Source organism: Hyalella azteca, unplaced genomic scaffold (assembly GCF_000764305.2).
Source record: "Hyalella azteca isolate HAZT.00-mixed unplaced genomic scaffold, Hazt_2.0.2 contig10447, whole genome shotgun sequence".
In the NCBI taxonomy this organism is placed as follows: domain Eukaryota; kingdom Metazoa; phylum Arthropoda; class Malacostraca; order Amphipoda; family Hyalellidae; genus Hyalella; species Hyalella azteca.
Window position 1 is genome coordinate 213636 of NW_025940487.1, and position 18919 is coordinate 232554.

Sequence of the window (18919 nt, forward strand, 5' to 3'; positions counted from 1 at the left end):
AAGAATTAGCAACCGTTATGGCCGGCACATTTGCAGTATTCTTTCAAAAAACCTTGAACGAAGGAACTTTGCCGTACGACTGGAAAGAAGCTCAACTAACGCCATTGTTCAAAAAGGTGACAAAAGCAGCCCCGGCTACTATCGCCCTGTCAGTCTGACAAGTGTTGTTTGTAAGCTAATGGAATCTGTTGTGAGGGACAGGATCATCGATCACTTGACTGCTTACTATCTCCTATCAGATTGTCAACATGGTTTTATTGCCGGTAGATCCTGCACCACTAACTTATTATTTACGTTGAACGAGTGGACTCGCCTGCTGGACGAAAGGGAACCAGTGGATGCATTATAACTCGATTTTGCCAAGGCATTTGACAGTGTTCCGCATGAGCGGCTGTTACGTAAAATGAAGTCTTTGGGAATTGAGGGAAACGTACTCCAACGGATCAGAGATTTTCTAGTAGATAGACGACAACGTGTCAGTATTAATTAACGGAACCGTGTCAGACTGGGCATCAGTGCGCAGTGGCGTGCCACAAGGGAGCGTTCTTGGGCCTATTTTGTTCGTTGCTTTTATAAACGATCTGCCAGAAAATGGTTTATACAAGGTCCCCGAAGGATTACTAGAATTTGAAACAAGAATCAACACCAGGGGCCACAGCTATAAACTAAAAAAACTGCGCTGCAACTTCTCAACGCGAAAAAATTTCTTCTCGCTTCGAATCACCGACATGTGGAACAGCCTCCCCGATGACATCGTTGACGCTCCGAGTATGAACGCGTTCATGAACAGACTAGATAAAGCTATTGAAAAATATATGTTCATATTTGAAATGCCTAGCACCATATCGAACCCGGTGTAAGTCGAGTAGCTATTTTAAACTTTCGTATCCGGTCAAATGACACGATTTTAGATCTTCTGTGAACATGGCATGAAAAGGAAAAGAATCGGCGACAGGCCACATCAGGCCTACACTGCAGCGCCGAGATCACTATGTCATGTTATGTCGACGTTTCAATGAATGATCTCGGTAAAACGCTGTTTTTTTTTTCGCGACATTTTATACCGGGTGTGAAGGCCTTCGTTAATTCTTTCTGAGATGACAGTAAACTTTGCATGGTACGCAGTATTCGTCATACGCATTCACTTACTGAACTGCTTTACGATTTAATCATTCATTTTGATTCAAGCCCATGAGAAGTGCCGCTGGGATAGACCTCCGTGACAGTGACTTCTGCGTTAGATCAGCTGATAATAGCAAACAATAACAAACGGTCGAAGGTCGTGGACTCGTGGTATCTTGTAAGTTTGTAACCAGCATTCACAGCGACGACACGTGGGTGGGTGAGGGTGAGAATCAAGTGTAAAATGAATTAAGTTTATTGTATATATTAGAAATTACACAATTTTCGCTTGATTGATTAGGTAATTACGCTATGCGTGACATTAATCATCAAATGTTTCACAGGTGTCAGGACTCTGTGACCGTCAACCTCACGAGATTACGTCGTTACGAGAACTGTATCTGTACGGGTGTACCGACTACCGTGTACCACTTCACTTGTACGTCAGTACGTGGATCTACCAACTACGTTGAATGTGCCACCATGGCATATTGTTCATGGTTTAAAGATGAAGAATATCGGGATCATTTTGAGTCAGGTTAGTGACACGACTGTCACGACACAGTGACACTGACACTTAATATTATAATTCACAACAGTCAAGAAGAATTATGCTGAATCGTGATCAGATCATTAGATGTAAATTGTATTTGGCCAATATGGGAAATCTGAAATGCCAGCTGTGTTCTGAGACTCTGACTCTGAGTGACCTGACATGACTGATGAGTGATGACACTTGTTGTAGTTGTTGACACTTGACAGGCCAGCTTGATTGACACTTCCTTGTTTTTTTTAAAGCATGGAGTGAAAGTGAATGTAGCCTATGCCTTATTCACTGATATGATTGTGTTAAAGATTTTGTTTCCTGATTGCATAATTTTGCATTGCAAGAAAGAGTTGAAATATATTCAAATTAATATTTTAGGCATTCTTCAGGATTAGTGGCAATTTTTTGGCTTAAAAACATGCAATGGAGATAATGAATGGAGTTTGAAGCTAACAGACATATTAATATGTACTCGGAAACAAGGCCAAGCCAGTCTGACGGTCTGACCATGAGCTCATTTCTTCAGTTCAGTGCCAACACAGTCAACACTACTACCTATGTTATGTTATTATATTATGACTGATTTTTAGCCATTCCCAATCCCAAATGTGCATTTCTGCATAATTAGGCTATAAAATTTCAAATTCAGCCAAGTTGTGACTTTTAAGACATATTTTCTTAGTAAAAGTTTGATGCCTGAAATTTGCACTATAGAATAATAATAAACTACAATCATGATGCCTTTATAACTTTATTGGTGAGAAAAATCATAAATATTTGCTCAGGTAGATTTTTCTTGCTTGGAAAAGTTCAGACCAATGTTTAAATGTATGTTATTCAGGCCAATATATTTGGCACTCCTAATGCACCTTCTTGCCCATGAGAGCAGGACCAATGGGCACTCTGGACAGTTTGTTTAAATTCAGAGATCTTTTTTTGTCTTCACTAGTATAAAGAAACATTTCAGTCAAAAATTCTATGAGGTCAACTGGTCAAGTCTAAGATAATATAGTTCTGTCCATTAATCTCATAGATCAAAATGATACAGACACAATTTTGTGTTTGAATGTGCAAGCAGCAAGCTTAGTGATGGGCCTGACATTTAATGGATAGCAAGCTTAGTGATGGGCCTGACATTTAATGGATGTGGAACTGTATGGAATTTAGGAGGGATAATATGTGAAAATCAGATCATGTTTATATCTTAATGTAATGGAAGATCAGAAGGTAAAAATTACTCTAATAGCTCAGCTAATATTTTTGGATCAAGCAACTGACCCAGGTTGATCAATAATGAATATGCATATAAACCATTATTTCTATAATTTTAAGACTAGCATTAGGGCTGTTTTGAATTCTATAAATGGTGATTTATATATTAAATATATATTTCACTGAATCATCTACTTGATCTACAATTATCCACTTTGTTATGATAGGATGATCCACCATCCAATTTCCAGTTTTTACAATTTTATACATCATAAGGATTAAGGACCTTGTGCTAGCTTGAATAAAATATGTTCTTCAATTTAGCTTTGTTTTCTACTTAGGCATATCTTTACACATTCTTTCTTAAAGTTGGTGTTGTTGTTCCTTGGTCTCACTTAAATACACAAGACTCCTCTCATGCAAGTATGACACCACTGACAGGGGGTCACTCCAGAACTGTAGGGTCAAGGTTATGTGGTAGTGTTGTCTGAGATCCTGCCAGAGCGGACATTCCAGGAGAATGTGCATAATTGTGTGGGGAGCTCCCTGGCAGGATGGACAGGTGCCTGAGTCTGCTTGACCAATTCTGTTAGCGTAGGTATGTTTGTTGCAAAGGGTGGTGGCTGCAGCTCAGCTTGGCTAGGTGTACTCTCTCCCCTCTTGAGAGCTGGGTTTCTGTGCTGCGTATGTCTGGTGGTGGGTGTCCAAGGACTTCGTTGTTGCTGGCCAGCACCAGCATTCTCTGTGTCATAATTATGTGTTTTTTTTTGTGCTGGTGTTGCTTTGGATTGGGGGTAGGTTAGTACTGTGTTTAGTATGCTGGTGTAGTATCTATGTGGGGTTTGCACTGGTATTTGTCTGTGTTTACCAGGCCTGTGTGTATGGTCGTGCAGGTAGTGGCATGTGTTTTCTGTGTTGTTTATGGCTGCGGCTATGAACTGTGTTCATCTCATGTCAAGGGGTGCTTTTATGGGAAGTATTTTTGTTTCAGAATTATTAAAGTAGATCATATAGGAACCTATATAAAAACTTGTGTCAAAAACAATGCATATACGGTATTTGTTGTACTAAGTGTTCCAAAACATTTTATGATTAGTATTTGAGGTTAGTATGCATCATTAATTTATGCTGTTGTTTACAGGGGTGTATGTGTGCAAGAAATGCAGTAATGAATTATTCACAAGCAAAAATAAGTTTAGCCATGATTCTCCTTGGCCAGCTTTTAGTAGACCAGTACATGCGCAGTCTCTTCATAAACGGTCTGATGGGAAGCTGGCTTTCAAGGTCTGCTGTTGAATTGCATTATGGTATTCATTTTGTATTGTTTCTAAACTTCGAATTATCTCTTCTTACACATTCAGATGTTGTGAACATTTTGACTTCCAACTTTTACCTAGTAGTGAACTTGAACTAGGTATATACCTATATACTTATCTTGCATGTTTAGCTTCTTAGTTTGATTTCATTAGCCATCTTCTCATATTAACCATATGTGTATTTAGTAATAAAACATTTAACTAATGTTTTGCTACTACACAGTGCAGTTTCATTGGCCAGAAAGTTGTTTTTTTTTTCTGATAACCCATCTTTTCTTATATTTATTCATTGCAAGAAATGGCACTGTTTCTTCCTACTACCCATTAATTAAAAATATTTCACCATCTCTGAATCGCTTTATACTTTTTATTTTGCACACTTTTTAATATTAGCCCCTTTTACTGTTCCTGCTAATCTTACAGGTATTTATGTGTGCGTGGATTGTGGCAATCCTTTATTCTCAAGCCGAACTAAATACAGCCATGATACACCATGGCCTGCCTTCACTATGCCCATCAAGCCTGATTCTGTAACCAAAGTGCCTGAAGAAGGAAGACCGAGAGCACTAAAGGTAATTTCCCATCCAAATCATTTGAATTGACTATGCCTATCAATTTTAATTCACTGAGCTGACATGCTGTTTCATGATGTCAGGCTGTGTAATTTCTCTTGTAAAATGCTACAAGAAGGAAGACTTGTATCAGAGATTTCCCTTCATTATTATTACCTATATATAAGATGAAAAGTCATGAATTTTACTGAGTACACAGAGCATAATTATCCAAAACCAATAAATTAACTGATATAACTGAAGCTCCTAATGTTTCCAATTTTGAACAGAAATATCTCTGTGCTCATCAAATGTTTCCCTTGTAAATAAACATTCCATCAATCAAACCTTCTGAAACATTAGATAGCCTCCTGTGCATTAGTAATCTAATTAATCATAAAATTAGAACAAATTTTTGTGTGATCTAATGAATGAATAAAACTCATTTGTGTTGTGATGTTTATGCTTCTCATAATTTTATGTTAGCTGAAAGTTGTTTGCCTGATATTGTTCAATTTTAACAACAGTTGTGATTTAATTTTCATTGCAAAGAAGTGATCAATAAGAGCGACTTTTATGTGGTATTATTTCTTGAAAAGGCCTATCAAAAATATATTTCTCTAGGTGTCTTTATAGCCTATGCACTACATTTTGTTATTATTCGTTTTACTAGTCAAGCGCTACCATTTTCACCTAAAACATGCATTAAAGTGGATTATAATTATTTCTATATACCTACCATATTATGATTTCTAGATTCCGTATAAATTTATATATGCAGACTCATTAAGTGTAAGCACCTCCTACTAATTAATTGTAATTACCTCCTGACCAGGTATCCTGCGGCAAGTGTGGCTATGGCTTGGGTCATGAATTTCTCAAGGATGGTCCTGACGGAGTTGGCTCGCGCTTCTGAATATTCTCCAGCTCCCTCAAGTTCGTGCCCAAAGAAGGTCGGTTCTTTCACGTATTTCTATTTTGTTTAGGAGCATTAATTGAAACCTAAGAGCTTTATTTGCTGTTCATTTCTAATTCATGATTTTAATATTGTGTTTATTCAGTTCAATTTAATTGTTTTAATATTGTTTCTATTCAGTTCAATTTAATTGTTCATGTGCAGTTTCATTTCAGTAGGTACCTTTTATCATTGGCTGCTTGTTTGATTGTTTAGTCATAAATGACATTAAGAAAACAATCGTTGCAGTCTAACGGGGGAGGAGCTGATCGAACGTGATGTTTTTTTCTGAACTTGAGAAAAGTTACTTGTGTGAACTAGGATCTATAGTACCGTACGTCCTAGACTTAAGTTTCTTGAAACTTTAGCTGAAACTCTTCCAAGTAATATTATAGATTATTGTGAGTTATTTTTTGCAAACGATTATTCATCACAACTGACAGCAGTTATAAGAAATCCTCATTGACTTGAATGATAGAATTTTTTTCGGTATTAATTGACCAGGCTAAAGGAAAATATTTGTTGGTTAATCTTCTTAAATGTCAACTTGAACAATTTCCTGTACATTTTTATGACTGGCTGAATCTTCCGTGAATGAAATCTTTCTTAAATTAAATAGCAAATACGAATATTTTACTGAACATTTCTGCTGAAAACCTTTTCCCGACTTAAGTTGATAATTTGTACTATTTTCAATAGGCGAGGGAGTGGGATCTAAGGAAGCCTCTGACCCAGAGGCTACGTCCGTTAACTGAAAACCTGGGGGGAGCTGCCGTCGTAACTCCAAATGTTGCCTCTCATAGAATATAGACTAACTTTATCCAATATTCCGTAATATACACCACCATTGCCCTCATTTGATCTAATATTATAAAATAATAATATATACCTACCACTATGAAAATGTCGCAAGACATGGCAAAGCCTCAACACTCAGCAAGGAACAACTCTGTACACAAAATTATGCGAAAATTGCATCGATGTTCAGAGCATTATTAAATACTCAATAGTATAAAATTTATTGCAGTTATGACGTTTAATGACTGACTCCCAACAACTAACTCAATACCGACAAATTCTTTATGTTTATAGGAAACGAAAATTAATTCTGCCGGTTTTGTTTCAGTAGTTTCAAATATATTATTGATATATGACATTTCAGATTGGATTTTTATCTATCGATCTCTCTATAAAGTATAATTTAATTTTGTGATCTAACAACGTTGGAAGTGAGATTAAGTGATAGTTGAATTGTGATAATGGTTTACAAGATTGTTACTACTATTACTATACCTATATTGTATCACTTTTATCTCAAGAGGAGTTCAAAATCGGTCAATAGCCGATAAAGTTATTCACGTATTCTTAGATTCACGTATTCTTAGGCGTTTAGACAAGATAACCTTCACTACTAGTGTTACGAAGTGCATCTTGTCTTTCGTAACCCCTCTGGGGGGACTTCTGACGCGTGTCTGTGCGCGTCAGAAGTCGCTCCTAGGGGGATTGTCGCGCTCCTAGGGGGATTGTCCCTGAGCGCCCCACCGCTGAGCTCGCGGTATCTGACTGCGGGTCTCAGTTGTGGGGTTAAGTTATTATGTAGGTAGGATTCCTTGCAATAAGTTATTATGTAGGTAGGATTCCTTACATTTCCCTTCTCTGTTTCTCTCGTGCGGGCGGCCGACGTCCCGTGTAAGCGACCTCTTGTTCGAGTGTCTTAGTTTCTGTTGCTTTTCACCTGTCCCTCCTTGTCACTTCGTCTCTTTGAGATACTAACGCTGCTTCCTTCGAGCCAGCTTCAGCAGGCTGGACATCTGAGACCTTCCGCCCCTTGTGGGTGATGAATAATTGAGACCTTCCACCTCTATGGTGATGTTCATCTTGACTTTCGGTGCGAGATAGCTAAATAGCTGAAGCGCTAGCAAACATTTTGCCACTAAACTAAACTTGTCTTTCGTAATGTTATTCTTACCGCAATTGTGAGATTTGTCAAGAAATATTAGGCCCATATACGGTACTCATGAACTGTCGATTAGAGGCGTTTGTATTATCTAAGCAGTGAATATCCCGCATAAGAGTGACGTGCGTGACAGCGATATTTTCTTATTCTGCAAATATTGTTGAATGTTAATATTCTCGAAACAATCATGAACGTTGAGATTTTGTGTGAAAGCTAGTCGTTATTTAGGAGTAAGACTAGCTGTTTTACCATGCGTTCAATACGCTAATCATTTGAAGACCTGCACATTCAAATAGATCAAATCAAGGTACCTACATAGAGCGCTGTAACTATATCTTCGTAGCGTCCTTATTTCGGTGCTGCAAATACGATGCGGCCGAGGGAAACCTGTTCGGCCTCAGCTGCTGACACCCCTGGGCTGGCAGCACCGGTAGTGAGGACGCCCTTAGTTATGGGCATGAGCTGGGCAGCGCTACTTTGAAATGTAGCGGCCGCTACCGCCACCGCTACATGCTCTAAATGTAGCGGGCGCTACCGCTACAATTGATTAAATGTAGCGCCGCTATCGCTACTGAAAATGTAGCGCGCTACTGACCACCTCTGGGTACGTGGTACCTTGAGATGACAGTTGTCCTGCCCCCCAACGCAGGCTCGTGGTGTGGGCCGAGTATCTGTTGTTGGTCCCTTAGTGGCGCTTGTTTCTAACTCGGAGATTAGATGAAGCCATCGATGTTATTTTACTGATATTTTTATGATAACACAGGACCCATGACTTGTAATAATTATAATTTTTTAGCCTGGAGTAATCGAGAACGAAATAAAATTTAAACCACCAACCTGCATGTCCAACTTAATTCAGCTCATGAATTATGACGGCTAATATTTCTTACGCTAATGTGCAGAGTAAATATATTAAAATGTCAGGCTCGTCTTTTTCTCAGGTGATGAAGTCTATTCTTGCCGTCGTAACACAGGTGCCTTAATAGTTTCCTTTGAGAATACCTCGTGAAAACCAAAGTTGATGCTTACATTTCGTCTTTGTTTTACTCTCCTTATACGCTGTCACTGCAGTATGCTTTATTCATTTAAGGTGAACCAGTCGTTATCTTAGTCAAGCAACTCGCTTCCAGAAGTTGACTTCGTTATGTTTTTGCATGTGAAATCTAAAAAGTCATTAGTTCGGATGTGGCGGTGGAATTGAAACTACTTGACGCTTTCGCGAAAGTTGTCGTTCTGCAAACCAGCATTCACGTTGAAAGATACGGTTTATATAATTTCTTGTATCGATGTCTGTTGAGACTGTCTGTTGCAATCACGGATGTGTCAGTGACTCCTGCAAGTAATGAATCATTTTCAGCTCGAACGAAGAGTCATATGGTAATCTTTCTATTTAATTGATTTTCTGTAAAATTAAATCTTTATTTGGTATAATTGTTAGAACAACCTTGCGTCGTGAAATGCGTACCCAATAAATTTTACGCGTCTCTTGCAAACGCAGATTTTCTTCGGCATTTTCGCACTGAATGTTTTCCAGCAGAGCGGGAATACTTGTCAAAAATTCCGCTTAACAATTTTATAACTCATAATATATCTAATAAAAGCCTATAAATAATTCAGGCGATTGATGGCGCTTTGTAAATTTTCTTGGACAACTTAATATTCAAGGTCGTAAAAATCAGTGACCACGTTCTCGGAAATTATGTTAACTGTGCGTAAAGAATATATAGGGGCTAAGGGCATTGACATCGCGTTGTCTTATCAAATCTCGTGTACGTTGTACACGGAGACACTTGTTACTGCATCACCTTCACATGCATTCATTCAGAGAATTAATTTTTTTAAGGAACCGAGTGTTTTTATTCTGTTTGATGAGTGACAATTTATATATTTACATTATGTTGTCGTATCTATTTAAAGGTAACGTATTCGCCGAAGCTGGTATTCAACAACGGAATGACGTAGCATTAGAATGTCGTTAAACATCGTTCGACTCCCATGCTGATAGTGATTAGTTCTGCACCCTCGGTCATTGACTTTTGGCTAAAGGCATTGTCTATTTGTCATGAATTTTTTCATCACGCGCCATAGGTTCACTTACATTATGGCATTAATAAAAAGTGAGAAGGTACATACACTCTCCTTCCCATGTCAGTCAGTGTTTTTCTTTTTAACTAACATAGCTATTTTTTGCAGTTGACATTTCTTTATGAAATCATCAAATTATAATGAAAACTGAAAACCCTATCCAGAGTCCCGGATAAATACTGCAGCAAATACAATCCATACATAACGTGCCTGGAACTTTTTTGGAATTGAGAAGTTGATTTTCGCTATCCTGCGACGTTTTTCACGTCTCGGTTGTTGCGACCAGCAAACCTGTTGTGTCACACAGTTAAATTTATTTAAATTATCTGTGAGCTCTGTGTGCTGTCCACATGTAATACAAACGCTAACGTAACTGCGCTCGTAATTATATAGTTTTCCTCACTCTTTTGTAATAAAAAGCGAAAATGAATTAATTACTTTAACAAAGAAAGAACAGCTATTCATGTTTTGTAGAGGCATGAAATCCCATCTTGGTTGTTGCCATCTGTCGCTTAAATTCAAATATTTTATCCAAAGCATCTCAAATGAGTTGACACCTTCAGTTGCTGCTCAAGTTTAAATGAAGAAAGTCACTCGTACGCCAAAATAATTGTTATGAAACCAAGAAATCGTTTTTTAATACTTAATATTTAACAAATAATCTCAGGTTCTGTCTTAGTTGCTCAATCATTTCTTGTAATCATTTTTAGTTTCTGATCTATATATAAAAGATATGACCACTGCACACATATGACTTATCACGTCGTATTCCTGCCTGATAGTTGCTACGTTATCTAGACCGTGAAATATTATTATCATTAGTTAGTTACTACGTTATCTATGACTGTAAAATTTTCATTATTCCTACCCTGGAAGGTAAATTAAATGGCTCAAGCTGCGCCAGACTAACTAGCTTCCTGTCTGTTCGGTCTTGAAACGACTAGCACCCTACGGGACTAGAAAAAGTAAAGTAATGAGATTAAATTAACGTCAGTTAACAAGACCTGGTCAAAACGCCAGTTCTTAAGATCTGTAGAAAAATCCCGAGCAGTGCAAAAATTGTCGATATGCTTTAACAGGCCAATTTCTTCAACTCCTAAGTTGCAATGCTATGCTAACTGACTGCACCAGTCTAAAAACAGAGTAGGTCAGAACAGCCTCTTCCTGCAACAGTCGAACAGCAGAGTCGCTCAGAGTAGCCACTAAATGCAGCAGTATAATAGCAGAGTCTATGATAATATCCTCTACCTGCTCCAGTCTAACAGCAGAGTTGGTAAATATAGCCTCTACTTGTTCCAGTCTCACTGCAGAGTCGGTAAGAATAGCCTCTACTGTTCCAGTCTACTTGGCCGAGTCCGAAGAATAGACTCGGCCTGTGTCATTCTTACCACAGAGTCGGTATGTATAGCCTCTATCTGCGCCAGTCTCACTGCAGAGTCGGTAAGAATAGCCTCTACCTGCGCCAGTCTCACTGCAGAGTCGGTAAGAATAGCCTCTACCTGCGCCAGTCTTACTGCAGAGTCGGTAAGAATAGCCTCTACCTGCGCCAGTCTTACTGCAGAGTCGGTAAGAATAGCCTCTACCCATCAGTCTGACTTTAGAGTCGGCCAGGTGTGGTCTTCCATTCCGCCGCGGTCGCCTGCATTGTGTCAGGACAGAACTTTCCCTTGTGATACTTGGTCTAGGCTGACTCGGCCGCGTCTGCATGAAGACCGGGGGCATTCAAACAAATAAAATGACTTGCGTTAGATGAAGAATACGTAATTATTCGTTATTCACGGAGTCGCACAGTCCCTTAACAGGAGATTTTTTCTCAATGGGGCATTACAGGACTACACGATTGTTTACCATTCAAGACGAGCGGTTAAAAGAGAAATTGAACCTGACTTGGAACTTAATGTGTACACGCAAGAGTTCAGGGCCGATGCCACCTATTTCTATCTCAGTGAATTACATACTCCATCATCATATCCAAAGCTATGAGGGAATAAATATATTAACATCAATAAATTCAGACCAATAGCGAAACATGCACTGATCAACATTCTCCGTCAAAAAAAATGCATTTTTATCAGCACAAATTTTTCGTACTCAGGCAGAACTTTGGATCAAACAGAATAACCGAGTAACGAAGTAATAGTGCATTCTTGTTATAACTAAGTAATTATAACTACTTGATTACATTCACTAGAGAAATTATTATTACCTTCAATTACCCATCGCATTGAACTATTTTAAATTTATCTTGAATTTATTGAATTTTGAAGTAACTGCGTTTTACATACTTCATTAGGGCTTATTTACTTCCAGACTCATGACGCTCCATGACAATTGGATCGTCGCATCCCCTTCCACTTACTTTACTTTGAGTGAACTCCGTCATTCTCAATGAAGATGTTTAGATAGCCAGCTGCAGGCCATTAATCTAGGTTAAATTACCATATTTTTATTGACTACCCTAATAAAGGTATGCGAACGCACCTACCGATTCATGAAAAATTAATATTTTTACGTGTTTACTGATGGGTAATTGGTTTCAGATTTAGACATTAACGTTTCATAATTCTGTCCGTCAATATTTCTGAGATCATTTTTTTATTAAAAAAATAACTAAATTATACTGCTCCCCCGACACTATTAGTACGAACATTTAAAGACCATTCCTGCATGGTAATAATCGTGTCACAAAAACTAAGTTTGAGTTGACGTGACATAGTGCGAGTCGAACGTCTATAAACGAACGAAGTCATATCACTTTCACGCCTTGAATGCGCAGTATTGTTAATTATAACTATTACGTAGCCGCATACATAACGCACACAAGCTTCGGGCTTTCTCCTCAGCGTAGGACTTCTTTTGGTGACTTCCTGGACCGCAATCCTGATCGTCAATCCTTCAGGTGAGAGTTCTTATGACATGGTACAATCTCACGTAACTATTTACTTGTAGCTAGCTTACAGGAGCAACAGAAGTATCAAAATTTGTTCTCATTTATTTTATTTTTATTTCATTTAGTTATTTAGTTTTTAGTTTTATTATTTAATACTTTTCCCAAAATTCAATATTCTGAAAAAATAACTCTTATTGTAATCAGTCATGTGTCCCCAATTACCGTAGATACTGCTTAAAAAATTAGATCAGTACTCATTGCAGTAAGTGACAGAGAGCGCATTTTCTTGTGCATAAACCAGTTTTCATTGCGATTAGTACAGTGGACGTGAAGTCACGGACGGACATGAAGACCACAGACGGACGGACGGACATGACGAGCACAATAGCGCCTTTTTCCATAAATGAGAAAATGCGCTAAAAATAGTAAAATCATTGACAATACTTCCTTATTCAATAGTTAACATCCTTTCCTGTAACTTTGCTCTAAAAACTGTATTTTGGTCTCACCATAGATTTCCAGTACAACAACTGTTCAACAAACCACGAGACGTTAATGTCGTCTGGAAAGTATAGGAAAGTAGGAATTTTTCACTCCATCTAAGAGGTTACCAGTGAATTAATCTGATATAATAATTATAACTGGTTCTAGATAGTTCTTATGCTGACTTTGCATTAACAGGCGTAGGTTGAATAGCAATAATAGATATCTATTTGAAACAGGAACTTATGCATGGCCCAGCATCATGCGTCTTATTACGCGGATAGAAAAACGTGGGCAACGAAACTCGAAGTTCTGCTCACACGCGTTCCGTAATGGCAGTCATTATTGTAGTCATATCTTGAGTCTGCTTCCATGCAAATTTTGCTTTCCTAAATTTTTTACCTGATTATGGAGCTGGTCTTTAAAATGTTTTTTGAGGAAAATGTGGTGAAATTAATCGTTTTTTTTTCTTCGATTTCAAATTCATGATATGGTAGTTTTAGAAGCACTTTATTTCATGCGTAATCTGACTGCTCTCTTATATAGCCGGTGTTGTCTATAGCTCTTCTAGTACGAATTCCTTAATTTGTGTGTTCAAAAGAGGTAATATTTTTCTACGGGAAACAATTGGCTTATCCGCATTTTGTATTATTTTATATCACCTGGCTAAAAAATTCCTGTAATGGCCCTTCGACCGAAAATGCACGTCCCTAATTACGCATTATATGCAAACACTTGGTCAAACGTACGTTTCATACTAGAAGCAGCAAGAATTCGAATTGATTTCAACTGGGAAACTTTCACTTGTAACGTATGAAAACGCTGATTTTAGACTCACTGAAACGTTCCTCAGAACTTCTCATCAGATTGTAGGTTTTTCAGTTGCTGAGAGTTCTTATTCAGTTCATTGCGCAAGTACGCTAACTTTCCTCGTTGATATGCTTGTGCCTTCCAGAAAAACTTTGCATTTGAATGAAATGTTAAAGGTATATATGCTTTCTGTAACCCGTTTTTAATGCGTGAAGAACGCATTTTTTAATGCGTGAAGAATAAATAAATTATATTAGTGTATAGGTTATACAGTACGTGGGAAAGCAGGAAATAATTTGAGCTTTTCCATTTAGATGGGAATGTTGCAGCTGCGGTGACAGTGCAAGCTCGTCTGTACGAATGATTAGCACGAGTTGTTAGCCTGTCTCACGTGTGGTGACCGATCAAATTAACGGATTTTTATCAGTTATGTGAGGTGTTTGTGTTTATGATTTATATGCATTGCGATCTACATCACACTAAAAGAAAGAGTCATCACACTCACTGTCCATAAAGCGATGCACTTTTGCGCTTGTGTGAGTCATCCTTGCTCAGCTTTACCCTGCAAATTAAAAGGCATATCAGTGCTTAGAGCAGGAATTACATCGCTGTCCGGACTACATGACCCATGAAATTTTCTAACTGCAGTAACACTGCATTCGTTTTTCACTCAGGATTATTACTAATTAAAGTTTCCTTTCATTTTATTTTTAAACTCGTTAAGAGGTTCTTACCAGTCGAATGATATTCCCTTTCAATTTGAAGGTTAATGAAATTAATAAAGGTATACATGCCAACAGTGGTTATTAAAGTATTTATGATTATAGAAGATATCAATCATTTGAATGCTTGTCGAGTAAGCGTTCAGTACATTTGAATTTTTTATGCAAGAAAATCTATGACATGTTGCAGGTTTTAAATCGAACACAACCATTGTTGAAAAAATTGACTGCTTCTAAAACTTATCCTTCACGTGACTTTGCTCTGAAGAAGAACTAATGCGCTCGTTAATAACTTGTTTCCTGGTGGGGAACTTTGATTTCTCAGCCATTCCTCCGAACGCCACGAACCTAAAGTTTCTTATGCAACTTTTTGAGTAACAGCTTCTGCAAGTTGGGACTTCCTGCTTTGTTCCACCGATCACTTGGTTTTCTCGAACTTGCTACTTTGATCCAGAAAGAGTGGGTATTAGAAATGTGTTACACGGCACCGAGGCGTCCTAATTTTCTGTACAAAAAAGTATAGATGAAATTTTGTATTAGGAGAAAAATAGGCAGTTATTCCGAATAATTAGGAAGCTGCTTAACTCTATCGTAAAAAATTAGTAGATTTTTTACGATATACATGCTTGAAAAATAAAATGCAGAAAGTTAAGAGTTTTTTTGAAAAATATAAAATTTTTGCCGACCATGAAGTTAAATAATTTTCTATCTTTCAGTTTTATGAATTTTCATGGCACTAAGTAACGACTTTCTATGACACTGAGTACCAAAAATTTCGGTGATTGTTTCAATGAATCTGAATTTTTCCCTGGGTAGCTCTGCAATCCAAGAGGCCTACGTGAGTTACCATTAAGATAACAACATCGCAACACGAGGGAAGATGATATTGAGACCCATCGTTATCTATTTTTCTGTCAAATCTATTTTTCCTGATTTTCATCGCCTGTTTATAATATGTTTAAGAGCCATTATCGTCTGGTTCACAACTACTGATACCGCGCCTCGGAAATCTAAGCATCATGTCATCAAATTATAAAAGATAACGAATACGACAATGGCGCGTATCAAATTCTATGTTCGCCTGACAAGGAAACAAGGGAACGATCGAGTGCCCTCCGACTTGAATGGATTACACTTACTTTGGCCCTTTTGAAATTAGTGGATAAGATGTGTCCGGCCTTTCTAGATTCGTGTTGTGTAAATTTTTCGAGCGAAATTTTCAGACATGTAGGATGCATATATCGCGTCATTTGGATGCGGAGTATAAGCGGCCACTGCAGGTAAAGCGTGCGCAGAGGAATATTGATATGAATTATATGTTCTCAAATTCGAGTAGTTCAATGTGTGTATTTCATCAATAATGTGTTTATAAATCTATTTTTTCGAGAGATACTCCTTTTTGGACATCGCATGTCTCATTTGTTATCATCTCAGGCGACCGTGAAAATAAATTGTATTAGTACACATGAGGAGACGTTTCCTGTCATTTAACAAAGATATTCCTATATGAGTTATAAATTATATAGTGTAGAACTAGGATGTGAATAGGAACAAACCGTTATAACGCGTTCGATGAGAGCACGACGTTGTTATCCCGATAGATGGTCCGGATGTTATCACAATGGCTGTCCTTGGTCATTGTTTTGCGGTCGCATCGCAACTTGTTTGGCAACGCAATAGCGGCTAAAGTTCGCCGCAACCTCGCATTTGTGGTCTCCTGGTAGTCAAATCTTAAATAGATTACATTAAAAACTAAAAATCCTTTATAAAGTTACCAAAGCTGAGCTGCCCTGCGGGAAAAAAGAAGCACGTTAACCAACTATAAATTCATTCACTGGAACAAAAAGTCTATTTACTAAGCTCATATTATATATATATTTCAAAAGAAAAAATATATATATTTATATTTTTTATGAAAATTTTAATTATATCTCAAGTAAATATTTATTTGGGTTAATGGGCACCTATTCAAACGTCGTACTGAGGAAAATGTTTTCCTGAACGAAAAATATCTTAATTGCTGCAGCGAATACAAAAATTACTTCCGTTCAAGTCGAACTGAATAAAGATAAATATATGTACCGCAGTTCGCTACGTTATATTGAATGCCAGTTTCGTATTGCGCGAGCAGTTAAACTCGGCAGCCCAAGCACAGGATCATCCAGAAGATGTCACCATTGTTACGCAAACAGAACTCTTTCACTTACTTTTCGTCTCTTGAGCAATATCACAATCCCTGCTTGTGCTTTCCATTGTTAGGAATGATTGCTATAATTTTTTGTGGGACTTTTAGTCGGTCAGACTTCCCTGTAGTTGAATTTACGAAGCGAATAGTTGACAAAGTTTATAGATTACATAAATACTGTACATGCATATATCGCGTATTATCGAGAGTAAGCATTAAGATAAACGTAGTGAATTACGAGTACATTACGTGAGCTATCATTTGCCTTCTTACCAACTCAAACTAAAAAGAGCTTTCAACTGATACCTTGCTGGATATCTTCGGAACTGTTTTTCGGTAGAATTCCTATAACTGCACATTTGACAAAAATTCCTATGACTGCACATTTGACAAAAACTTCTTTTGTGACAGACTCTTGTACGCTTTTCTCCTTTCCGTAGCCATCGAACATTCCTATAATATATATTGTTATACTGTTTTAACTAATCTACTTTGCAGCTTTCTGATGTTAAATTATTTAAATAAAAGTTTTACCGATTGAAAAACGCCCAAAGGAAGTTAATTAATTTATTACATTTCCCTTAGTCAATTGTTTCAACCAAGACGTCGTGACATTAAACCGCGGCTTACTGAAATTATCTTTGAAAAATTATTAATGACGGAGCCACACCCATTTTTCTACTCTTTCTAAAGAAAAAATGCGTTCACACGAGCTTGCCGGTCTACATAGTAGATTAAAATAATTCCATGTAGCGCGTCGCTACCGAATTTGGGACCACTTACCTTGTCACCGCCACTCTGGCTTCCTGACACTTTACTTCGAATCCAGTATTCAATATAGTCATATTTATTACAAATTGTTAAGTAACTTAATTAAGAAGAATCCGTACAACCAAATCCTATAAATTACAGTGCTAAAGAATGAAGGGAAATAGTATATTGCTTACGGTTGTTTAACATAGTCACCGCTGCAGCCCGCAATCATATGACGGACACGCTCGCCCCTGCCGCAACTTTCGCTGAAGGCGCGGCGAGACGAAGCCTCCATATAATCATGACCGCTGTGACGTGACCGTGTCGCATATACGCTGGTGCTCACAGCTATGTATACTGCATAGCTAGGTATACTGTATAGCTATGTATACTGCATAGCTAGGTATACTGATGCATAGCTATGTATACTGCATAGCTAGGTATACTGCATAGCTATGTATACTGCATAGCTAGGTATACTGCATAGCTATGTATACTGCATAGCTAGGTATACTGCATAGCTCTGTATACTGCATAGCTATGTATACTGCATAGCTATGTATACTGCATATATAGCTATGTATACTGCATAGCTATGTATACTGCATGACTTGGTATACTGCATAGCTAGGTATACTGCATATATAGCTATGTATACTGCATAGCTATTTATACTGCATAGCTATGTATACTGCATAGCTATTTATACTGCGTGGCTAGGTATACTGCATGACTAGGTATACTGCATAGCTATGTATACTGCATATATAGCTATGTATACTGCATAGCTATGTATACTGCGTGGTCAGGTATACTGCGTGGCCAGGTATACTGCATGGCTAGGTATACTGCATAGCTATGTATACTTTATTGCTGTATATACTGCATAATTATGTATACTGTATAGCTATGTATACTGTATGGCTGTGTATACTGCATAGCTATGTATACTGTATAGCTATGTATACTGTATGGCTGTGTATACTGCATAATTATGTATACTGCATAGCTATGTATACTGTATGGCTGTGTATACTGCATAATTATGTATACTGCATAGCTATAGTGTAGTTTGGCAGAAGCTGTTCTTTAATGCAGGTTTCGTTGAAGACCAGAGAGTATTTCTTATTGACAATTTTCTTATTATTTTTCTCGATTCGGCGAATTAGGCTCTTGATAGGAAGTGAAAATCCAAATATCAGGTTTCCAAGGGACATTTTATTATAATTTTACGACGTTTCGAATGCAACTTCATTCATTATCAAGTAGAGGACGAGTTTTGCAACAAGTGAATTTGAAATTTTGAAATGACAATAGTACAAACATAGGGT

General features: G+C 37.7%; 2 protein-coding genes across 5 annotated transcripts in view; both read left to right on the plus strand.

Annotated features, from left to right (window-relative positions):
* Positions 1-1169: 1169 nt before the first annotated feature.
* On the plus strand, positions 1170-7203 carry LOC125178520 (methionine-R-sulfoxide reductase B1-like). 4 transcript variants are annotated; one of them, XM_047882442.1, is made up of 5 exons: positions 1170-1348; positions 1467-1660; positions 4621-4769; positions 5584-5701; positions 6403-7203. In XM_047882442.1, the coding sequence occupies exons 2-5, from the start codon at positions 1606-1608 to the stop codon at positions 6456-6458; spliced, it is 378 nt and encodes a 125-aa protein (XP_047738398.1). In that variant the 5' UTR covers positions 1170-1348; positions 1467-1605; the 3' UTR covers positions 6459-7203. The 4 variants fall into 4 exon arrangements, with proteins under 4 accessions (XP_047738398.1, XP_047738399.1, XP_047738397.1 ...); XM_047882443.1 differs by having other exon boundaries at positions 1170-1342; XM_047882441.1 differs by having other exon boundaries at positions 1170-1338.
* A 5082-nt stretch (positions 7204-12285) lies between these two features.
* The window catches only part of LOC108676836 (cytochrome P450 2C30), a 19195-nt gene continuing 12561 nt past the window's right edge, over positions 12286-18919 (plus strand). Inside the window, exon 1 of the mRNA XM_018164983.2 lies at positions 12286-12644. The gene's annotated coding sequence lies outside the window, so the exon portion shown is untranslated. The remainder of the gene's footprint in view (positions 12645-18919) is intronic.